The 24842-nt window shown below is 35.0% G+C and overlaps 1 protein-coding gene across 4 annotated transcripts in view; it reads left to right on the forward strand.

Moving 5' to 3' along the window:
• Fstl5 (follistatin like 5) overlaps window positions 1-24842 on the forward strand; it is a 781198-nt gene that overhangs the window by 583423 nt on the left and 172933 nt on the right. For all 4 annotated transcript variants that reach the window (XM_058583868.1, XM_058583869.1, XM_058583870.1 and 1 more), the window contains exon 8: window positions 12298-12418. In XM_058583868.1, the coding sequence (XP_058439851.1) occupies window positions 12298-12418 (121 nt within the window). The remainder of the gene's footprint in view (window positions 1-12297; window positions 12419-24842) is intronic.

Consider the following 24842-nt stretch of genomic DNA (forward strand, 5'->3'; position numbering starts at 1 on the left):
CAATGTAACTGAAAATTCAGTGACATTCAATCTTACTTTTTATATACAGACCATGATTATTCATTAGATATAAATACTGGAAGAAATCCAAGGCCACAATACCAAATGGAAAAGATGATAATTATTTTCTTCTGTTTCAGAAAGTGTTGTGTTAGTCAGCCTTGTGTCACTGTGACCAGAACACCCAACAAGAAGAACTTAGAAGAGGGAAAGTATATTTTGGCTTATGGTCTCAGAAGGTCAGAAACAGAGTGGGAGAGGGGAAGGGCAGTTGGGAAGGTGAACCCTTCCAGGACCTGGCCCCAGTGACCCACCTCCTCTAGCCATGTCCCTCTGCTTACATTACCACCCAGTAGTCCTTTTAAACTAGGAGGGACTGATTAGGCTATAGCTCTCTGTCCAGTTGTTTCACCTTCCAATTTTATTCCTGCTTTAATAAGGGAGCTTTTGGAGGACACCTCGTATCCAAGCATAACAAAGTTAAAAGCCAGTTTTTGCTGTACCAGGTACACAGTGGAGGGATGGAGTCCTGAGTCTAAGGCCTGATAGGACATACTCAGGAGCCCAGAGATCACTTGGGCCCAATTACTGAAAGACTTATTTTCTTTTTTACCTTTCAAAGAAGATTTTTCAGTATTTTTCCTTCACTTATACCTTTGCAAAGATTATAATTTACAATATTTAGGATTTCAATAAGCTGTACTTAAAACAAAACTAAGCAGAATTCTGCCCTTCCACACTATGCCACACTGAAGCACCCATTGCATCAACATGAGCACTCCACGTGATTAGGACAAGTGGCTCAAGGGGTGATCTCAGCTCCAGTAGTGAGACATGACAGCAGAGTGTATGACAGCGGAATGCATTACTCACTACATATGACATGACAGTAGTGAGTATATGACAGCAGAATGCATTACTATTCATACTACATATATAGAGAACAATTTTTCATATCTTCCACAAGTTTGGAAGAAAAAATGTTTTGGGAGGAGGAAACAAACAAAAATGAAAAGAAAAACATACCCTTAGCATCACAACTCATTTTTCCTAACTAAAACAAAACAAAACCAATCTGATTAACCCAATTTAAACTGACTTCTCATCAAGGCAGATAGTTTTGAGCTGAACTTTAAGTGCTTTGGAAAAAGGAGAATTCTTTTGGCGACTGTTAGGAACTTCAGCAGATTCCTCTGTGATCAGCATGATCCTACATTTACCGATTAGTAGCAAATGCAAGGACAATGCAGGGTGTGGGGAATGTACCACAGGAGGTAACACCTCCCATCTGCTTCTGGAAATTGTCAATGATGCACTCATCCTCCATCTCCAGCTGGGCTGAAATGTTTCACTAATTGGTTGCCCATCAACCCTGAATCTAACCTATCTCACTGACAAGCACTGCCTTCATCAGCTTTTTCAGTAGCAACGCCTCTTCATCTTGCATTACACCACTGAGCCATCCTGCTGATGTGGTCATTTTCAGGCTGATGTGGTCATTCTCTGTCTTCAGTTCCTCCTTGTGCCTCCCCTCTGACAGGGCTGCACAGCAGTAGAAGCAGCAGGATATGGAGGAGGAAGCCACAGGGAGTCATGCTCTCCACCCACCTCCCTCTTTCCACAACTCCAGTAGAAGGAATTTAAAAGATCCTGGTGTATAAGTTTTCCTATGAGGCTCAAATGTGTTAATATTTGTGCAGCGCCCAGAACAGCATCTGGTACATAATAACAACCATAAAAGGATTAAAATGTGTTGATGTTTTGGTTTATGTATTTTACCTAGAAAGTCTGCAGTTTATTGTGTTTGAATTCTTATTGTGTTTTGAAATATAGAAGTATTTCTTATGTAAACATATCAATCATTGTTTCTTGTTGATTTCTAAATTTTTTTCAAATAGTAAAAATTTTATTACCCAAAATAATATAGGTTTATTTTAGAATATTTAAGTTTTTATATAAGTGCCTCATATGGATTTTACTTTTTTAAAATTTATTTTAATTAATTTTTTATATATGACAGCGGAATGCATTACTATTCATATTACATACATAGAGAACAATTTTTCATATCTCTGGTTGTATACAAACTATATTCACACCAATTTGTGTCTTCATACATGTACTTTGAATAATCATGTCCATCACATTTCATCATCATTTCTAACCCCATGCCCCCTCCATTTCCTTCCCATCTCTCAGCCCTATATAGAGTTCCTATACTCCTCCCATGCTCTCCCTCCCTATCCCACTATGAATCAGGCTCCTTATATCAGAGGAAACATTTGGCATTTGTTTTTTGGGGGGGGGATTGGCTAACTACACTTAGCATTATCTTCTCTAACTGCATCCATTTATCTGCAAATGCATGATTTTATTCTCTTTTATTGTTGAGTAATATTCCATCTTATATATATAGGCCACATTTTTTTTTATCCATTTATCTACTGAAGGGCATCTAGATTGGTTCCACAGTTTAACTATTGTGAATTGTGCTGCTATAAACATTGATGTGGCTGTGTCCCTGTAGTATGCTGTTTTTAAGTCTTTTGTGTGTAGACAGAGGAGAGGGATAGCTGGGTCAAAGGTGGTTCCATTCCCAGTTTTCCAAAGAATTTTCATACTGCTTTCCATATTGGCTGCACCAATATGAAGTCTCATCAGCAATTTATGAGTGTGTCTTTTTCCCCCACATCCTCGCCAACCCTTACTGTTGTATGTATTCATAATAGCTGCCATTCTGACTGGGGTGAGGTAAAATCTTAGAGTAGTTTTGATTTGCATTTCTCTACTTGTTAGAGATAATGAACATTCTTTCATATATTTGTTGATTAATTATATATCCTCTTCTGAGAAGTGTCTGTTCAGGTCCTTGGCCCATTTATTGATTGGGTTATTTGTATTTTTTGGTGTTTAACTTTTTCAGTTCTTTAAATACCCTAGAGAGTAGTGCTCTATCTGATGTGTGAGGGGTAAAAATTTGCTCCCAAGATGTAGGCTCTCTATTCATCTCACAGATTGTTTCTTTTGCTGTGAAGAAACTTTTTAGTTTAAATCCATTCCATTTGTTGATTCTTAATTTTAATTTTTGAGCTATAGGATTCTAATTAGGGAAGTTGGGGCTTAATTCGACGTGATGAAGATTAGGACCTCGTTTTTCTTCTATTAGACACAGGGTCTCTGGTTTTTATTCCTAGGTCTTTGATCTACTTTGAGTTGAGTTTTGTGCATGGTGTATGTGGGTTCCCAGTTTTCCCAGTACCATTTGTTGAAGAGGCTATCCTTTCTCCAATGTATGTTTTTGGCACTTTTGTCTAATATAAGATAATTGTAATTTTGTGAGTTAGTCTCTGTGTCCTGTTTCTGTACTATTAGTCTACCAGTCTGTTTTGGTGCCAATACCATGCTGTTTTTGTTACTGTTGCTCTGTAGTATAGTTTAGTTTCTGGTATAGTGATATCACCTGCTTCACTTTTCTTGCTAAGGATTGCTTTAGCTATTCAGGGTCTGTGAGTTTTCCTGATGAATTTCATGACTCTTTTTTCTATTTCTATGAGGAATGTCATTGGGATTTTATTGGAATTTCATTAAATATGTATAGGGCTTTTGGTGGTATGGTCATTTTAATAATATTAATTCTGCCTATCTAAGAATAATGTAGATCTTTCCATCTTCTGAGGACTTCTTTGATTTCTTTCTTTAGGGTTCTGCAGTTTTCATTTAGAGATCTTTCACCTCTTACCTCAAGTTGATTCCCAAGTCTTTTATTTTATTTTATTTTGAGGCTATTGTAAATTGAGTAGTTTTCCTCATTTCCCTTTCAGAGAATTTGTCACTAATATACAGAAATGCCTTTGATTTATGAGTGTTGATTTTATAACCTGCTACTTTGCTGAATTCATTTACTAGTTCTAGAAATTTTCTGGTGGAACTTTTAGGGTCTTCTAGGTGTAGAATCATATCATCAGCAAATAGTGCTAATTTAAGTTCTTATTTTCCTATGTGTATCTATTTAATTTATTTCTTCTGTCTAATTGCTCTGGCCAGTGATTCAAGAACTATGTTAAATAGAAGTGGTGAAAGAGAGCATCCTCTCTTGTTCCAGTTTTTAGAGGGAATGCCTTCAATTTTTCTCCATTTAGAATGATGTTGGCCTGGGGCTTAGCATAGATAGCCTTTACAATGTTGTAATATATTCCTGTTATCTCTAATTTTTCTAGTGTTTTGAATATGAAGGGGTGCTGTATTTTGTCAAATGCTTTTTCTGTGTCTATTGAGATGATCATGATTCTTATCTTCAAATCTATTGATGTGATGAATTACATTTATTAATTTCTACATGTTGAAACAACCTTGCATCTCTGGGATGAATCCCACTTTATCGTGGTGCAAGATCTTTTCAATATGTCTTTGTATTTGATTTGCCAGAATTTTATAGAGAATTTTTGCATCTATGTTCATTAGAGATATTGATCTGAAGTTTTCTTTCTTTGATGTGTCTTTGCTGGGTTTTGAAATCAGGGTGATATTGGCCTCATAGAATGAGTTTGGAAGTGCTGCCTCTTTTTCTGTTTCCTAAAATAAATTAAATATTGGTATTAATTCTTCTTTAAAGTTCTTGTAGAACTCGGCTGTGTATCCAACTGGTCCTGGGCTTTTCTTGGTTGGTAGGCTTCTGATGGCATCTCCTATTTCATCACTTGAAATCGGTCTGTTTAAATTGTGTATATCATTCTGATTCAATCTGGGCAAATCATATGACTTAAGAAATTTGTTGATGTCTGCAATATCTTCTATTTTATTGGAGTGCAAGTTTTCAGAATAGTTTCTATTTATTCTCTGTATTTCTCTAGTATCTGTGTGATATTGCCTTTTTTATCATGTATGTTAATAATTTGAGTTTTTTCTCTTCTTCTCTTTGTTAGCATAGCTAAGTGTCTGTGGATTTTATTTAGTTTTTCAAAGAACCAACTTTTTGTTTTGTCAATTTTTTAATTGTTTCTTTTATTTCAATTTCATTGATTTCTGCTCTAATTTTAATTGTTTCCTGCCTTCTACTGCTTTTGGTGTTGATTTGTTCTTTTTCTAGAGCTTTGAGATGTATTGTTAGCTCATTTATTTGTTGACTTTTTCCTCTTTTAAGGAATGAACTCCATGCAATGAACTTTCCTCTTAGTACTGCTTTCATAGCATCCCAGGGATTTCAATATGTTGTGTCTATGTTCTCATTTACCTCAAAGAATTTTTTAAATCTCCTTCTGGATGTCTATTGTAACCCATTGTTCATTCAGTAGCATATTGTTTAGTCTCCAGGTGTTGGAGTAATTTTTATTTTTTATTTTGTCATTGATTTATAATTTCATTTCACATTATGATTTGACAAAATGCAGGGTAGTATCTCTACTGTTTTGTATTTTCTAAGACTTGCTTTGTGGCATATTATATGGTCTATTTTACAGAAGGATCCATGGGCTTCTGAGAAGAAAGTATAGTTGTTTGATGAAGGATGAAAAATTCTAAAGATGTCAGTTAAGTCAAAGTTATCGATTATATTATTGAGATTTATAGTTTCTTTATTCAATTTTTGTTTGGAAGATCTATCCAGTGGTGAGAGAGATGTGTTAAAGTCACCCAAGATTATTATGTTGTGTTCAATTTGACTCTTAAGCTTAAGAAAAAATTGTTTGATGAACATAGATACTCCATTGTTTAGGACATATATATTTATAATTATTGTGTCTTGTTGGTGTATGTTTCTCTTGAGCAGTATGAAATGTCCTTATTTATCCCTTTTGATTAACTTTGGCTTTAAGTCTACTTTATTTGATACAAGGATGGAAACTCCTGCTTGCTTCCACAGTCCTTGTGAGTGGTATGATTTTTTCCAACATTTCAGCTTCAGTCTATATATGTCTTTTCCTATTAGATGAGTCTTCTGGAAGCAGCATTTTTTTTTTTTTTGGTGAGTTTTAGGCCACTAAAATTCAAGGTTTTTATTGAGACATGATTTGTGTTCCCAGCCATATTTGTTTATTTTTTGTTATTTAACTTGAATTGTTTTCTTCTTTGATCAGTTTTCCCTTTAGGATACTGCCTCCCTCTGCTGTTTTCATTATTGTTTTTTGTTACAACTTCCTGGAATATTTTGCCAAGGATGGTTTGTACTGCTGGTTTTCTAGCTGTATATTCTCTTATTTTTTGCTTATCATGGAAGGTTTTTATTTCATCATCAAATCTAAAACTTAATTTTGCTGGATACAAGATTCTTGGTTGGCATCCATTTTCTTTCAGAGCTTGATATATGTTGTTCCTGGATCTTCTAGCTTTAGGGGTCTGTGTTGAAAAATCTGCCATTATTCTAATTGTTTTCCCCTTTATGAAATCTGATTCCTTTCTCTCATGGCTTTTAATATACTCTCCTTATTCTGTATGTTGGGCATTTTCATTATAATATGCCTTCATGAGGATTTGTTGTGATTTTATACATTTGGCATCCTGTAGGCTTCTTGAATTTAGTTTTCTAATTTATTCTTCATGTTTGGAAAGTTTTCTTATATTATTTCATTGAATAGATTGTTCATTACTTTGGTTTGGAACTCTATGCCTTCTTCTATCAATAACTCTTAAATTTGGTCTTTTCATTCTATCCCATATTTCTTGAATGTTCTGCTCATGATTTCTTGACATTTTCACTGTGGAGTCTACATTCTTTTCAAGATTATATATTTTGTCTTCACTGTCTGATGTCCTATCTTCCAAGTGGTCTACTCTGTTGGTGATGCTTTCAATTGAACTTTTAATTTGGTTTATTGTTTCTTTCATTTCAAGGATTTCTATTTGGTTTTATTTTAGAACCTCTATTTCCCTGTTGAGGTGATCTTTTGCTTCCTGTATTTGTTTATGTAGCTCCCTGTTGAAATGATCTTCTGCTGCCTATATTTGCTCTTTTATATCATCCTTCAATTCACAAAAATTTTCAATCATGTACATTCTGAGTACCTTCTCTGTAATTTCTTCTGCTGTGGTTGCCATGGATTCTAATAATGTGGTATCTTGATTTGTTTGGGGCAGTTGATTCCCTTGTCTTTTCATTTTGCTTGTGTGAATTCCTTTCTAGCTCTGTGAGTCTGGGGTGTTATTGTTTTTACCCTATAGGTTTGTAGCGCTCCTGTAGGGTTCCAATACCTCTCCTTTGTGGGGAAGGACAATACTAACAGATCCCAATATCAACAATGTATCACCTATGAACAATTTGTCACTATTAAGACGTTTACAGTTTGGTCACAATGTTTAAAAATGTTGATTTTGATTATTATCTATAATATAATCAGTAGGTTTGTAAAAGGGTTTATAGTTTCTGACAGTGAACAATGAACTAGTTGTGAGGCGTAGGATGATATGCTGAGGAGGCAGGATGTGAGGATGTAGAGTTAATATATCTTAGGAAGTGTGAAAGAGAAATGTAATGAAGAGGGTTAGTAGCAAGAGAATAGACAGGAAGTAATTTGGGATAGACAAGTACATGGGAAGACAGTAGAGTGCATAAGACAAACACATATGTAGTAAGAAAAATAAAGATGTTGAAATAGTAAAAATTAGAGGAGAAAAGATGAATTAAAGAAAAAAATTAAAAGGGGCATATACAACACACCTATAATATATTATTCATATGTCCCAGTCCTCAAAATTCTAATTCATACAAAGTTCTTGGTTTCACATATATTAGGGATGTGAGGGCAGGAAGATGGAAAAGGATTAGAAAAAGAGAAAATAAAAAACAACAAACAAACAAACAAACAAAAATTCTCAAAAGAAGAAACCAGAATTGTTAATAGCTTTAGCGTTCAGTATCTTTCCTGCTTCCCTTCTCATCCAATAGTTGGGGTTGTCTGTTGTTAGCTGATATCTCTGCCCTCAGGATGGTGAAGGTAACCAGGGTGGGAAGGCTTGTCCTAGTGCAGGGTGCCTGGAAGCAAGGTATGGCACCAGCCAGTCCCTGCTGGTACACTGCACCTCAGTGATCTCTTTTTGGATCTTCTCTCCCTATCTTGCCTAAAGATATCCCAGTTCCTGGTCTCACTGTTAGTCTTCCAACTTTTGCCTTGTTTCCCTAACCCGTAGCAGTTCCTAATTAGGGACTTCTTTCATTGGGGCTCCCATGGGTGGTACCCTGATCACACTGCATTCCTGTCCCACTGAGTGCTGTTTTGTGTTGGGAAGTTACTGTGCTGGATTACTGCTACTGGGAAGAGAGGGGAGTTGAAAACCAGGTACCTGACCATCTGAAGTTCCAATCTGGGACCTGCCGCCACAAAATATGGCGAGGAAGACGAGCTAAGATGGAGGCAGTCTTCTTCCAGCACAAGGGTTTCAAGTGGGCAAGTGAGGTGCGGGGAAGCTTGGCAGTGGCATTGTGTGGTGTGTTCAGAGATGAGCTCTGTGACATTCAGTACCATAGTACTTTGGCTACTTCCAGAGTCTGTGAAATGCCCCCAGGTACAGGTAGGTTCCTGTGTAGGGAACTATGGCCACAGCTGCTGAGTTGAGTGGCAAGATGGAGGCAACCAGGGGATCTCCTCATTGGTAGATGGGGTCAACAGGGGAGTGGAGGCTGGAGTTCCTGTGGGTAGGTAGCAGCTGAGTGTCCTGTGTGGGAGTGGAGAGGCTCTGGGAGTTCCGCCACAGTGCTGACAGGTGATACTGCTAAGGCACTTAGGAGCCCTGTGTGGGCTAGAACCTCAGGAGTTGGGTGTTAGGAGTCTGGAGTCCTGCTTAAATGCTGAGGCCCGGAGCCCTGAGGAGACACAGCACCAGTGATTTCCTGGAGAGCAGCTGTATAGGGGTTCTCTATCACACTCAGACAAGCAGTATTCCCACTAGTTGAGATCCACATCACAGAGCAACACAGAATGCTGCCTCCCTCTGGCTGGCCATCTTGGATCCTCTGAATTTTACTTTTAATAACGGCTTTATTGTGACTTAATCCACACACATAAAATTAAGTTCATTAGCATATGCAGTTCAGTGGTTTATCGTATATTAGAAAAATCATGTCACCATCTCGACTATCAAAGTTTAGAATATATTAGCCTTCTTCACACCTATTGTAGCACAGCAACCACCCGCCAAGACGCTGAAGCTCAATAAGAAGTTTCAGCTCATTGCAGGAGCCAAAACTGGCTACAAGGGGCAAGGTCTGACCTCCCCACTGAAGTGCAGGTTCTAAAGACTGCCAGTTCTTTGCAATCTTCCAGGAAGGATCTGAATAAGAATGAGTTTATTTGAGAAAATGAGATAAGAAAGATAAGTGTACAGTATGGTACTGCTGAGCAGCTGGGACCATCTCAGGAGTGGACAGCATGTTTTTCAAAGAGCATGGTGTTTTTAGGGAATTGAAACTAGGTGAAGTTGGCAACCCCCACCCCTTCTGATATCCGGAAATTACAGATGTAGGCCCCAGAGAGTCTTGCTTCTTTTTGATGTGATAAGGAAGGCTCCAGGGACTAGGAAGGAGCCCAAATCTGTGAAATTCTGCCCTTTTTTTTGAGTCCTGGAATCTTTGGTCAGTATAAAGGTCATAAAAGTTCCCCCTTCAGGGTAACTTGTGGTCTTGTTATCCATAGGGAGTAGTCTTTGGGCCTGCATTTTTCCTGTGAATAATAGGTTGTTTCCTGAGAATGTAGCATATCCTCTTTGCTTAAGCTAGGACAGGTAATTTCTTTTTAAAAGAAAGCCCGTGGGGATCAGCAGAGTAGGCCCAGTCTATAGGATTGTCCCCTTAACCTCTTGTTCCCTTTACATATAATTTATTAGCAGTTATTTTCATGTGCCTATCTCCTCAGTCCTTAATTATGGATAATCTATTTTTTATATTATGCATGTGTCCATTCTGAACATTGCATAAATGGGCTGATACAACTGTGTCTGGCATTTTTCCATGTATCATAATATTTTCAAGATTTATCTGTGTAGTAATATAAATCAATACTTTACTATTTTTTGTTATCAAATAATATTTCACTGTGTAGCTATAACACATTTTGTTTATTCATTATCTATTGGTAAATGTTTGTTAAAACATTGGTAAAACATTTGGATATACGTTATGTGTGGATGATTATTATTCTTTTTTGGCATATACTTTGGAGTGAAATTTCTAGTTATTAATACTTATGTAACTTTAGGAAAAAACTGCCAAATTTTACCTGAAGTAGGTAGATCACTTAATGTTTCATCAGCAATGTTTGAAGTTTCTAAATTTTCTATCTACTCTCTCAGGAGGTGTTATTTATGTTTTTATTTTAGCTGTCCTAGTGAGTATGAAGTAAGATTTAATTGTATTTATTTATATTTCCTTCTTGACCAATGATGTTAAACATCTTTTTATATGCCTATTGTCCATTTGTGAAAAATGTTTATTTGAATCATTTACCCACTGTTTTAACTAACTTTTTGTTTTTCTTTCTGAATTGCAATAGTTTTTATATATATATATAAAATATATATATATATATATATATATATATATATATATATATATATATTCTGACTAGAGGACCCTTACCAGATAAATAATTTGCAAATATTTTCTCTCATTCTGTCAGTTTTTTTTTTTTTTCATTTTCTTGATACTATCCTTTGGGAAAATGGTTTTCATTTTCATAAAATCTGATATACTTGTTTATTTATTTAGTTTGTTGTGTGTGTCTACTAAAATGCTAAAATCTTTGCTTATCTGTCTTAGTTTTGAGCTAAGGTTAGAACAAATATTTTAATTAAATTTCTTGAATTGGTATATTCCCTTAGGCTTTGAGGTATTTTGTTGCTTTTGTTGGTTTATGTCCTATTTCCCACATCAAATATTCCTACAGGCAGTTTACAACTCTGCCTTAGCCTTCACTCTGCTTGTTTAGAGATTCAAAATTAACCAGAGAGGAGAGATTTAGTAGGTTGTATGTTTTCTGGGCATGAGTACATTCCTGCACATATGACCTTCTACATTCCCAGGAATATGTGTGGAGTTTTACAAATCACTCTATGTATATCCCATTCCCCAGTTTTTCTTTCAAGTTTTTTGGCTAGCCTACTTTAATTCTTAACTAAATCTCTATCCCAGGAAATTGTACAGCTAAACAACCTCTGTTGTTTCCTTTCAATAGGACTGCTTACACAAAGTGAGTTGTAAATCTTGCTCAAATAAAAATAAGTCATGTAATTGTATGTATTCAAGGAGCTTCCAGTTGAACCCAATAGCTGTTAGTTAAAGACTACTGTAGAGCTGTGAAGAGAGAGGGGAAGTCAAGTTAAAATACACAAATATTGCCACTCTTATTAATAGTCAATCACTTGTTTTTATAAATAATCTGCAAATTATTGAGAGCATTTTTCTTTTCAGAATTCTGGAAAAAAAATGAATTAGACATCCCCCCCCCAGTGTATCCATTGCCTTTATAAAAAAAGAGAAAAAGAGATTTTCCAAATTTTATTCTGTTGTTCTGAGGTACTTCCTGAATTTTATATTAATAAACAGTGTAAATTTTCTTTCCTTTATCTTTTCCAAAGTTTTTATGGATTTGTTTCAACTGAGTTTGAAAAGTGTGGCTATTTTATTCAAATGCCTTGCTCATTTCTAAGCTTCAAAATATAAATCAGGGCTAAGGGTATACTTCAGTGATACAATGCAAGACTGTGTGAGGCCTTGAATTCAGTCCCGTGTGTGTGTTTGTGTGTGTGTGTGTTCATATATATATGAAAAGAAAGAAAGAAAAGGAAAGAAATCCCCATTCAATGATATGGCTATATGTTTCTTTCTTTTCCCTCTTCTTCCTCCTCCTCCTCCTCCTCTTCCTCCTCCTCCTCTTCTTCTTCTTCTTTTTCAGAGATCACACTGTTTTAATAACTATTTTTAACACACTTTGGACAGTATGAAAATTAGTGAGTCATTAAAAGTGTGAAAAAATGTAATTAACTCTTTTGGCTATAAATAAGATAGAAACATGTTATAACTTTATTAATGTAAAAAAGTAAATTAGAACAAATATTTGGGAGCTAAGTTATTTTATGAACTCTTATACCTAAAATAAATATGGAAAAGCTATATTTACGAGTGAGATAACACTTTTTATACAAAATATACCTTATGCAACTGTTAAACCAAAGTCCTCCACATTCATAATAACAATTTTGATAATTTTAAAATAATATTTTAGTCTATCTACTTTGCTTAATACTACACCTTTCAAGAATGTGAAGTTGTTAAAATAAAAACATCTTATTTTATATTATATTTTTTTTCTATAGGACTTTGGAGATGATGGGTCCTTGTATATTACTAAGGTTACCACAACTCACATGGGCAATTATACCTGCTACGCTGATGGCTATGAACATGTCTATCAGACTCACATTTTCCAAGTGAATGGTAAGAGAAGTGTGTGCTGCTGTAATCATTTTTTAGCTTCATTTAATATTCAAAGATCATCATGTAACTGAAAGCTCGGTCCCTGTCCTCAATGTCAATCAGTGCCAATTTAATAATGAGGACATGGTTTTGAGAAAAAGAAAAAGGAAGGTTTATTGCTTACCAGGGACTCCTGTCCCAAAGTCTGTGACTCTTCTGATCAGGAGGGACAGGGGTCTTTTAAAGGAACTTAAAGGGTTATATTCCAGGTGTGCTCTGGCAGGGAGTCCCAGGGTACCCTGATGGCATGTTAGGATTCACTTGTTAATTTGGGAGATATTCATTTCCTTGATCCTCAGCAGCCATCTCCTCCCTACAGTGGGTGTGTTCAAGGGCAATTAATTGGGAGAACAAAAGATAACACTGTCTCCCCAATCTTGTTAGGGAGTGGGAGGGGGAGAAGAAAGAAAAAAAAAACATTTTTAAAAAAACAAGCCTTAGAGAAATGAGGGATGCATTCAGGAGGTGAGGTTACCACTGTTAAAACTACAGTTGACTAGGCATGTAAGGCTTCAATTTTTAAAACTTTGCCAATTTGCTAATTTTTGTTTTGAGACTTAGCATTAATGTAAAATCTTTTTAAATTAAAAAAATTCACAAATCAATAAATACTATCAATTCTTATTTTGTCACCATAAAATGTTATAAAGTAACTCAATTTAACTGGAAAACAAAAGCATTGAAATTTTAAATTACTTTTTCAGGTTAATATATCAATAGTCAGATGAATATACATTTAAGATATTGAAAAAGCCTGTTTTAATTCAAACTTGAGTATAGTGTTGCATGCATTTTATTAATAAACACTTTTTCATTTTATAATTTATCATTACATAATGTTAATATGTTATGTGATGTATAAAATGGATATAGAATTTTTGTCATCTTTTTTGTAAGAACAGGAAGATGGCTGGTGTGATTGAAATGAATTGAGAAGGTAACCTGGAGTCAGATTACATGTAACCCTGTAGACCTAGCTACACATTTGAATTTCCATCCTAAGAGTAAATGTATCAAGTGGAACGTTCTGTCTTGTTTTAAAATAAATGAATAAATTAAAAAGAGCTATTTTAGTCATCTGACAAGAAATGCAGGAGGTTTATAATATACAGTTAATGATGGAGTTATATGGAAATGATGAAATTTAGAATGTATTTTGAAAGTAGACCTGACACCATCACTGAGTGATAGCATTTGAGAGGGAGAAAAAGAGAGTTAAAGAATTAGCCCAAGGAAATTTGAAAGAAGCATTAAGTTAAATGACTGGCTGTCATATTTACTGAAATGAAGAAGAAACTTATTTAGGGCCTGGTGAGATTAATTTTCAGCATGTTAATTTAAATGAAATTATTGATGGAAAAGTCAAGTATTCAATTGAGGAGAGTGACAGCCCAAAGTTGTATATTTAGATAATATCACTGATCACTGTGTATAAATTGTATGTGAAGCCAAGTATCTGAGCTTGATTAGATCACCTTAGAATGACTGTAAATGGATGTGAGGTCAGAGAAAGGAGCTGTGGATATGAGAGTCAAAGTAGAGAAAAGAAGTCTTAGAATGAGTATCCTGTAATGGAAAATTTATGTCCCCAAAATTAATTAAGACAATTGTGAAAAACTTGAAAATATTGGGAGTCTGGTCTGACAATTGTTGACATTCAACAGACCAGATGCAGGTCTAGGGTTTGTTTTTAGGTGCAAACACAGTTGGTAACTAGATATGGTTCAAAGCTTTTAATCTAATTTCCAATGAAACCATTGAAGAAAGCAGCAAAGATGAAAAGGACTTACTGCATACAATTGACCACAGATATTTGGTGTTAGACATTCATACATAGCAATCGTACCTGCTCAGTTTATTGGGGATGTTTCCTGTGTACATACTACATCCATGGGGAAATTATTAATGCATGACTGGCCTCTGTTTTCCTTTTTGTGCTATTGTTTATTGACTTCTTGCCTATTTGACAAATTCAGTGGCTTGAATTTTTTATAACTGTATTTAATTTATTTATTTATTAATTTATTAATGTGGTGCAGAGGATAGAACCCAGTGCCTCACACATACAAGGCAAGCATTCTACCCCTGAGCTTCAGCCCCAGCCAGCCCCTTTTTATTTTTATTTTTTAATTCAAGGAGAAATTCTTAAAATTTTTGCTAACATGAAATTCATTTATCTCTTAATTTCATTTCCAGTGGTAGTTCTTTCAGTCTAAGTACTTGGTAGTTTTTCTTAGAAGTACGTAGTTCATGTTCCACCTGCATGAGATTCATCTAAGAAAATTATCAAAAATTCAAGACCTATGTTTCACCAGAGCTATCTGAAGTTTCATTTGAAATCTGCATTTTAACAAGTTTCCCAGGCAATTGTCATGCATGGAGAGTATGAAAATCATTCTAAGTGGTTGCTCTTCGGGAGTTTTTGCTCCTCATTCATGTCTGATGCAGATTACTTCCATAACTCACTTATATGCCAGCTCTACCTGGGAAACTCAGGAAAGAGACTTTCTGCCAAATTTCAGGCTTTTATGTTTCAAAATGTATGCTGAGAAGCATTGGGGAAATAGAGCTTCTTATTCCACCCCTCCTGTGAATGAACTGTTTACTCTCTGATGTCATGTTTTTCTGAAGATGGAATTCAGGAATGAGATCTCAGACATGGTGCCCCCCTCCATTAGCCTCAGATATATGAATTAATTAGGAGGAATTTAGTATTAGCAGTGATGGTCGGTGTGCAAACTCTAATGATACCCCTTTCCTAGGAACCAATCTCTAAACCAGTATCTTACAAGGAAAAACAGCTGTCTCTTTGTGTTACATTCTACTGCATTTAAACTACTCTGAATTCCTTAGTATCAGGTATTACACAAATAGATGGGGTTTGGAGATATGAACAATGACATTGCTAAGAGGGTAAGCAAGATGAGGAATATAATTTAATATAATAAAATATAATTAAAGTATTAAATTTGAGAAATTGTAATTACTAGCTTTTGTAAAACAACTTTTTGTCACATATTGTGGATAAGATTTTAGAATAAATTCAAGAGAATTTACTTCCATTTTGAGAATGGAAGGTAAAAAAAATAAAGAACATTATATTGACAACTGCAAAGGAGAATGAATGTTGGCTAAAATAGAACAGATAACTGCAAAAGCTGGAGAGTGTGTGGGATCAAGGGTGGGAATTTTATAAAAATTAGAATCTTTTAATGCTGCTGTGAATACTCCAGTACAGATGAAAAGGGATAATTACAGCAATAAATCACTTACATTAAAAAGTGGACATGATCTAATACACAAATGGAGGGACTGGTCTTTGGAAGATGAATCATCTATAGAAACAGGGAGAAAGACTATTTCCAAAGAGATTTGTCGTGTGGAAGCATGAGGAAATCCTCTTTTCATTGCTTGGATTTTTTTTCCTAGTAACATGAGGAATAACAATAGATCAAAATGAAGAGGTTGTAAGAATGAAATGGTTTGAGGAGAGGAAGTAATGCAAAACCATTATCTTGCAGAGGAGGAGGGTAATGGAAATAGCAATGTGTCACTGGTACATTGGACATAGCTTGGATGTAATACGAGGTGGTACACATTAGTTTGTTTTCCTTCTATTACACTTGACTGTGAAGTTCAGTCAGAGGAAAAAGGGTTAATGAACATTTTTGTTTGTTAGGTTAATAATTAGGAGAGAGACAGGGGTAAGGTAAGCAGGTAACAAGGCGATGATTACACTGGTAGACATAGAATTAGTGGCAGGTAAGGACATATGAGGCCATGAGGAATGTGATTTGAAGTGAACAATTAACTAGAATTCACAAATTGATCAAATATTACTAGAATTAGGTATTAGAAAAATATGCAATACCTTCATTCAAATAATTTTCTCAAGGTATCTGGCAATTTCTGTTCATAACAAATGCTCTAGTCTACATAGAGGGTTTGGTCTACATAGAGAAATTTATGCCCCATTAAAGTTTCATATATGTTTAGACAGCCTAACTTTTCTTTTAAATTTATTGTATCAGTTTTACATTTAGCCAATAGGAGAAAAATATTAATTTATCAAATACAACCATTATTGGTCAAAAACTTCTACTGTATTTGTATCAAGATGGGAAAACAGTAAGTACCTCTCAAGGACAATTTTTAATGTTTAAACTATTTGAAGAATCCAGAAAGCAAAATAGAAAATGTATTGTAAGAGAATCTGTAGGCTGAAATGTAAGATTCTGTCACAAAGGTCCAAAATAATGGGAATTCAAAGAAGATACAGGTGTGTTCTTCTTACACATAACATGAAGTATAAATAGGTTTATTTTGGCCTGGTAGCTATGATATCATAGTAGCAAAAATGTTCCATACTATGATTAGCTCTTTGTTTCTACTCTCTGTGGCATACTGTGTTTTCAAAATGGCTGTATAAATTCTGCCTGCATCTCAACAAAGGAAAAGGAAGAAGGAGGAAGGGAAAAAATAGAACCTGACATGAAGAAGTTCTTTTAAGAAGTTTTAATAAACACACCATCAAAAACCTTTTTTTTTTTTGGTGCTGGGGATCAAACCCAGGGCCTTGTGCATATAAGGCAAGCACTCTACCACTGAGCCACAACCCCAGCCCACAAAACTTTTATTGACCCTCCCCAAATACAAAATAATTACAAAGTATATTTCTTTGATCTTTGTATATTGCAACAAACAACAATAGAAAAGTCCAACTAATGAAAAGATAGGGAGAAATAAATCATGGGTGGCTAGTTAGCCATTATTGCAATTAAAATCTCTGGGATGCCAATGCATTTTGCAAAACAGTAATAGAATAATGATTCTTTGTAATAAAATATCTAGAAATGCTAATATTAGTTATAAAACAGCAGCACTAAATTTAATTTTTTATACCAAGCCTTTTTTGTTTTTATTTTTGTTTTTATTTTTAAATCAGTTTCCTCTCCTTTGGTTTTATGATGTTTTGCTTTTGACATAATAACTTGAAACATATGTTGTATATAAATAAGTATAGCAAACTTGGGATTAATCAGTTGTTATAGCACAATAACAAAAAAATAGCTGGGAATGAGGAGTGACACTGGAAAATACAACAAGATGCAAATTAGGTAGCACACTTATGGACCCAATAAATCTCTAAAACTAGTTTAAGTTATTTTCCATTTCCTTTTAGAAAAGGTTGAAAGGACCTTAGAAAATCAGGTTTTAATATGGGATTTAAAATGTTTGTCTTAACAATTTGTCAATTAGTAATAGAAATAAAATATATATTTGATTACCATGACAATCCCTGAAAATACCACAAGATATTGGGATTCCTAAGTGTTTTGAAATGCAGAGTTTATTTAACATCACAGGGTACAAGCTAAATAAATGTTTATCAATAACCCTGTTTCCTTCTAACAATATAAAATTAGATTATTGAAATATGGAAGTGCTTCTGTATCCTTCTTTGAGGAAATATTGTGTATAAATCAAAGGAGTTTGAGTGTACCAGTGGGATTCATTTCATGCTTTTTTTTCTTTTTATATAAAGCAAATTGTCTTTAGATCTCAAGCTTATGATATAGAATGTTTGAAATTTTTAAAAGTCATTGGCTGTTCATACTACCCTGTGGGCAGAAGGCTTATCAGTATTTCACAAAAGACCCATATGTATGTTCTTACTGCTCTCCCATTCAAATTATTTAAACCCTAACATATAATATAGAATAAATTGTTTTTTTCCTACTCATGTTAAAAACTGAATAATAATGTTTGTTTTATAGGATGTCTGTATAGAACAGTTTTATTTTTCTCCCTCAAATTTGGAAATACCTAAACAAAAAAGCCAAACATAAAACAGTCATATTTTTCTCCCTCAGATTTTAGCAATACCTGAACAAAAAGCCAAAACATAGAGACGTCAAAACATCACCTGCATTACTAACAAAGTAATTTAGGTAAAGTGTCTGAAGTATAGGGCAACAGTAAATTTCTTTCTTGCATCATGAAATTAAACTTCCTCATCTATCACAGACAGCACAGTATCCTCTGCCCAGACTCTGAGCCTTCTATGCTTAAGCGTTCTGCATGATCAAAGTGCAGAGGACAATAAAACCTTTCAGTAAGTAGTAAGATGCAGAGAGCAGGAAGACCATCTCTCTCCTTCACTCTCCACCTCTTGCTGTGGACTCTCCCTATACTGGATGGGAGAGTGAGAAGCTTTTCCTTACTGCAGCTTTAGTGATTTCTCTGTGGTTCCTGAATAAGCAGGACCAGCAACTTGTTTTAAATGAAAATTCTCAGAGTCTCTGAGCATGGGGTAGATAGGACAACCTGTGTTTTAGCAAACCTTCCTGGAGATTCCAATGATTAAGTTTATGAAATTTATTCCTTAGAAAGATGACAAATAGGAATATATCACTTCCTCATATTCCCCAGCTTTTTATTATTTTAACTTTCACTGAATCTTTAAGTTCATGGTAGTCTAGGGGATGATATCTGTCATAGTTAGTTTTAGTCTTCTCCCTCTGTGGCTCTGAGGAAGCCAATATTCATGACTTGCTTCATATCCCACCCATGGCTACTTCAGCTAGGATGGAAGTTCCCTAATAGCGTCCTAGTGCAAGAATCTGTCTTCTCTGCCACACTTCCTAAAGATCTGTCAGTTTTGTTCAAGACAGCCTAGATGTACCAGGGATTAATGCCCCCTAGGAATAATCCTCAACTCCCATGGACTCAACTAAACTGGTGGAAAGCATTTTTTTTGCCCATAGTGATAACATCTCAAGAATAAATCTCAGGAATGCATAAATATTTTCCTTTTATTTGTTGTTATTTTTGTTATTTTCCTTTTGTCTCAATTTTCCCACTATCTCACTTGCTCCTTCCCAAATCAACTAGTTTGTCCTAAATTATTTTCTCAGAACTGCTTTTGGAGGCACTCATAGTTAGAAAAATCATTTCCTTAATATTTATTATTGTTTTTGTGTAGCTCCTCCTGAGAGCTACTGGTATGCACTATTTGTTTCTTTCTGGAAGGTTTTGAAACATGATAGAACAGTCATTAATTTTGAAGCTTGAAAATTATTTCTATATTTTGTTTTCCATGCTAAATTGTGTTCATTTATACCATTCAATAGAACTATCTAGAGGTTCTGCAATTAGATTAAATCATGACATCAAGATACCCCAGTTATGTAATAACAAGAATACAGAGATGCGTTTTAAAATACAATATCTAAAATTTTTAATTATTAAGTTTCCAGAGAGAAATAAAACCCGAAAAGAATAATGTCCTAAAGAAGTTATTTCAAGGTAATTAAAAATAAAAAAATTAAATATTTCTGCCCTTGTAAGTTGAAGTCTAAAGAACGTCCAAAAAATTAAAGTACAAGTAAAGTACAAAGAATCCAGTTTTAAATTCCTTGTTTCCTTTCAGTGAGTTGAAAACTTCTAACTTTGTGATGACTTAAACATTTGTATTCTGAGTTCATTCTCACTGATTTTTAGCATACCAACTTTCTATTTGTTTTCAAATCATTACATTTCTATTCACTATTCTTTCTATTGCCTTCTGTTGGATTGTGTAAGTTTTAGAATTCCATTTCATCTCCACTATTGACATATTAGTTTTACCTCTGTTTAATTTTGTAGGTGTAGCTCCAAGTTACATTTACAAAGTGAAACTCAATATATTGTCAAGTATCTAAACTAATATTCTACCATTTCATGCAAAAATAAAACAGTATGCTTGATCTCTCCCTTTTCCAACCTTTGTAATAATATTGTCAAATATTTTACTTCAATCTTTGTTCTAAAGCAAATGTAGTTTAATTTTACTTTAAATAATTAGTGACATAGCTCCTTCTAGCTAGAGGCTATGGTATTACAAAGGAAAAAGTACTCCATGTTCTTATTCCAGTCTCTGAACTATTTGTTACTGTTCACGAGATAAAATACAGAAATTATACGTAAGCTTTAAAGCAATTTCATGATAAGTTCAAATTTCTGTCATATATGTAAGGAATCTGATTTTCTAGAAACTGCAGAAATTGGGATAGAGGGGTGGGGGGATTTCTGGCACAGATCGTTTTAGAATCATTTTCCTGAGGCCTTGAGGCCCTCCACTGAATCCTTTGTGTTCTATTTGCAAGACAATAAAAAAGACAAAGTTTGTGTGGGACATTTTTATAGGGCAGACCTTGTGTTGGCCAATAGCACTTTTGCTGACTTGCCAGGATGCTAATCAATACATTCTATTGCAAAGAGCTCTGAGAAGGGTAAGCTTGCTATGTGTTCAAAAAAGAACACATAACATGTTTAGTGTGAATCTAGCCTGATTTTGCCATAAGAATGCAATGCTTGTAAGTTTTCTGGGAGAAGGATGGAGAGAACCACTTCTCCACGAAAAAATTTAAGACATTTCTGATGTCGCCTGGGACAGACAATTTTTGGATCCAGTGCTGCAACAGAATTACCTTTATCTGTGATAGTATTGTTTATTGGTATCTTAGCAAGCCTCAACCTGTTTCACCTGGTATGTATCTTTAACTGATTCAGAATCTAAAATTGAGTTTAATGTTTCTGAAAACTGTATTCTTATGGGATTTTGAGAAATCTGCATCTTACTGAGAGCAAAATAATGTGTTATTACTTCAGTTTATAAAGTTTCTTGATCTTCTGCCTGATTGATTGATTGATTGATGCTTACATTTCCCCCTCTTTATTATGCTTGAATTTTCTTAGTTATTGTATTCCTCCTTTCAGAAGATATCTGTCACTTTCTACCACTTCAACTATTGCTTTGGTAAAATAGATTTATCTTTCTCCTTTATTTTTTATTTTTATTACTTCTCTGCTTTCAGACCCAAACATTTTTGTACTCATATATTCCTCTCTGTGTTGTACTCTCTGGGATCTGTCACAGTGAAAGATATGAAAATATTACATCTATCTGCTAAAATCATTCTCAGTTCAAACAAATATTTTCTACCTTCTCCTTAGTGATTTGGATGATCCCACCTAAGGGCTATTCTTCCATTAGAACAAGACCTAACCTATGTCCAGTTATAATCCATTATTTTCCTCCCTAGATTTCTTTTATAGTTTAGTTTCATCTTGACTGTGTCTTCCCTCAGAGTCTTGATTCTATAGATTTCTTTATCATGTTCCCTTAGGTCCATAGGATAGCTTCATGCAAACCTGAAATTTCTATCACTGAAATGCATTCCAAAATGCTATGAAATTGTTATACTGCTCTTCTTTGTTTTTCTTCCACATTTTTCCCCTATAGTTTGTGTAAATGCTTGATAGAGATTTTTGAAAAAGCAGGGCTTTTCCCCACTTATGCTGATTTTGTGTATCCCCAACTTTACATTTACATGGTCAAATTATGTGCCTCCTCTGTTTAAAATCATGTAGAGCTCTCTATATCTCTCAGATTAAAAGCCAGCTTTCTGAAAGCACTACACAAAAACACATGTTCTGATATCTCAGATTTCCCTGTATCTTCTTATCCTTCTACCCTCTTCCTTTGCAGTAAGAAAAGTTGAATCCAGCTGCCATCAGCTCTCCCCTTCTCTTTGACCTTTAGCATAACAAACAAGTGCCTATACTTGGCTGTTCTCTCTGCATAAAGATACTTGCCAGATCTCTAGCGTGCTTGGTACTAAATTCTATATTTCGCTTAAATGTCACTCTCTTGTTGAAGCCTATACAGATACACAATTTAAAATTGCAACTACTCTCACCCACACCTTCATGTACTTGTAATTCTTTCTCTATTTATCCAAAATACCATTACCTTCTTACAAAATGCATGCCTCTTAACATGTTATTTACAAACATTTTAATCATATTTTACCATTTTTGAAATAGGTATATATTCTCATGTGTTGTTTAAAAAATCAAATTATCTGTTAAACTGGCAGCTGTATTTCCAGTCTTGTATAAATAATAGCATATTTGATGTATATTATTTGAAGACATACTTTGGAGACCTCTCTTTCTTTCTCTCTTTCTTCCTCCCTCCCTCTCTCTTTCTCCCTCTCTCATTTCTTTTAAGTACAGACAACAGTGCCTTGCACCTAGTTATGACTCAAAAATATGTCTTGAAATATCCATGAATAGATAATTGGAGCTGAGTGGGGTGTTACATTCCTGTAATCCCAGTGGCTCAGGAGGCTGAGGCAAGAGGATTTTGAGTTCAAAGCCAGCCTCAACAACTGTGTGTTACTAAGCAATTCAGTGAGACCCTGTGTCTAAAAAAGAACTACAAAAATAAAAAATACAGTTGGGGATGTAGCTCAGTGATTGAGTGCCTCTGAGTTTAATCCCCAGTACCAAAAAAAAAAAAAAAAGAAAGAAAGAAAAAAAATAATTGGATGTTCCTCATTCATTCACTACTAATTATGGATATCTTTGCAGATTCTATTTTGTCTGCTCCTGAAAATTTAAGCTCTCCTGTGCTGTCAGATTAGTTGGCCCTACCTATGGCTTTATTATCTAATAATTAAAACATGTCCTCCATTTCTGATGACATTTTCCTTAAGAAAAGTAGTCCTCAGAGCCACACAGGGTGTGTATTTGTATTGGATTTAAAGATTTAATTTTCCTTTCCTATCTGGTTGCTTTGTCTGTAAAGATGTGTTCTTAAGTAACTTGGATTCCATTATCAGCCTTTCTTCCTTTATTTGTATTCATTTTCATGTACTCAAGTTCTGATGGAAAAATAAAGTACACATTTTTAAACCACTTCCTTTTCCACTTGATATCCTGAGCAAATCTAATTCTTTAGAAGCAGTGAAAGAAAAGAACTTTCATTGCTGTCTCAGGCATTACATTTGCAATGCTTTCCTTTCTATATCTATCCAACCCTTCAAATTTCTTTAAAATAAGGTTTGCTTTTCACAGTATAATAAGTGGAGACAATCCTTGACTGAAGGTACACATTTTTAAAGGCCCAGTACCCAGATATTAGATATGGCAGAATTTTTATGGCAGTCATGGCATTTTGCTTTGTAGTTGCTTTTAAATAAAATACATAATCTTGGGTTGGGGTTGTGGCTCAGCAGTAGAGCACTAACCTAGCACATGCAAGGCCCTGGGTTCGATCCTCAGCACCACATAAAAATAAATAAAAGTATTTTATCAAAAATAAATAAATAAAATAAAATACATAACCTCTCCTTGGTTGAAGACACACTCTAGATCTATGCAATCTAAAACCATGATCAGACTTGTAAAAAGTTAATACTACAGTGCTTGTTATTACATAGCAGTAAGCTGGTGCTTAACAGCCTTTGAATGCCCAACAAGAGCCTGTCGACATAATGAAATTTGGGTAATAACTTTGGTACTATCTCGGCCTACTATTAATAATTTAAAGCATTAACCTATACTTTGTGTTTTGAGCATTAATAGAATTTAGCTGCCTCTGCAATAGTATAACAAAGTAGAAAAAAAAATCTGTCATGGCTATCAGGTAAACCTGGATGAGAAACAGCAGAAGCCACTTACTGACACCTAAAAATGACTTTTTTTCTGCATCATCCTTGATTAAAATACCAGACAACACTGCATCTGTGTAATTTGAAGCTGAACGATGACAGCCTGTACACAGGATGACCTGCTTTCTAAGGTCTGTATTGGTTAGATACAGCTCTGCCTGCATAAACACAGCTATTCCCTAATGACAAAAAAGTAGCCCACTGGGATCAAACCTAATTAGCCTATATTTATTAAGGCTTAAAACCACCTGCTGAGGCTGCAGCATATAGAAGCTAACTTCCCTACTATAAAAAGGATCTGCTCCAAGGCATATACCATCAGGGCTAAGTTGCTCACTAGAGCTATTTCAACAGCTTTGATATGTATTAGTATTACTGTCAATCACATTTTACTCTCTCAGTTTCTCCACATCTCCCAAAGCCCCACATGTTGGGCTTGTAGGAGATCAGTTAATAACACAACTCTCTTCCCCCTCCTGATTCCGACTTTAGAATCAGAAAGGACCAGTCCTTCTGTATTTAGAACCAATGCAGAGAAACATGTAGTACTGAGTTGGATAAAATATTACCTAAATTATTGATTGAACTGCTTAGAGGCTCCAAAAATGTACCAAGTCATTGGCAGGCATCACCGCACAACCACAGACTTCAGCACATAGGGATAGATCCAACACTAGGATCTGGCGTTTTCAAGAGAGGAGGGCATTATGCATCCTCTTTGCAGGCAGATCCAAAGTGGGAAAAAGGGTGGGCTGTGCTCAGCCTTTCCAAAACACACCAAGCAGAGGTATTCTTTCCTTCTCCTACTTTGAGGACTTAATAAAGGCTAAGGAAATAGTCTTCTGCATGAATCAAAGAGGTGTGCAGAGTCTTTTGTTACTATG

This window comes from Marmota monax, unplaced genomic scaffold (assembly GCF_021218885.2).
Source record: "Marmota monax isolate L192 unplaced genomic scaffold, Marmota_monax_Labrador192_F-V1.1 WCK01_AAM20220418_F8-fsc00002, whole genome shotgun sequence".
Lineage (NCBI taxonomy): Eukaryota > Metazoa > Chordata > Mammalia > Rodentia > Sciuridae > Marmota > Marmota monax.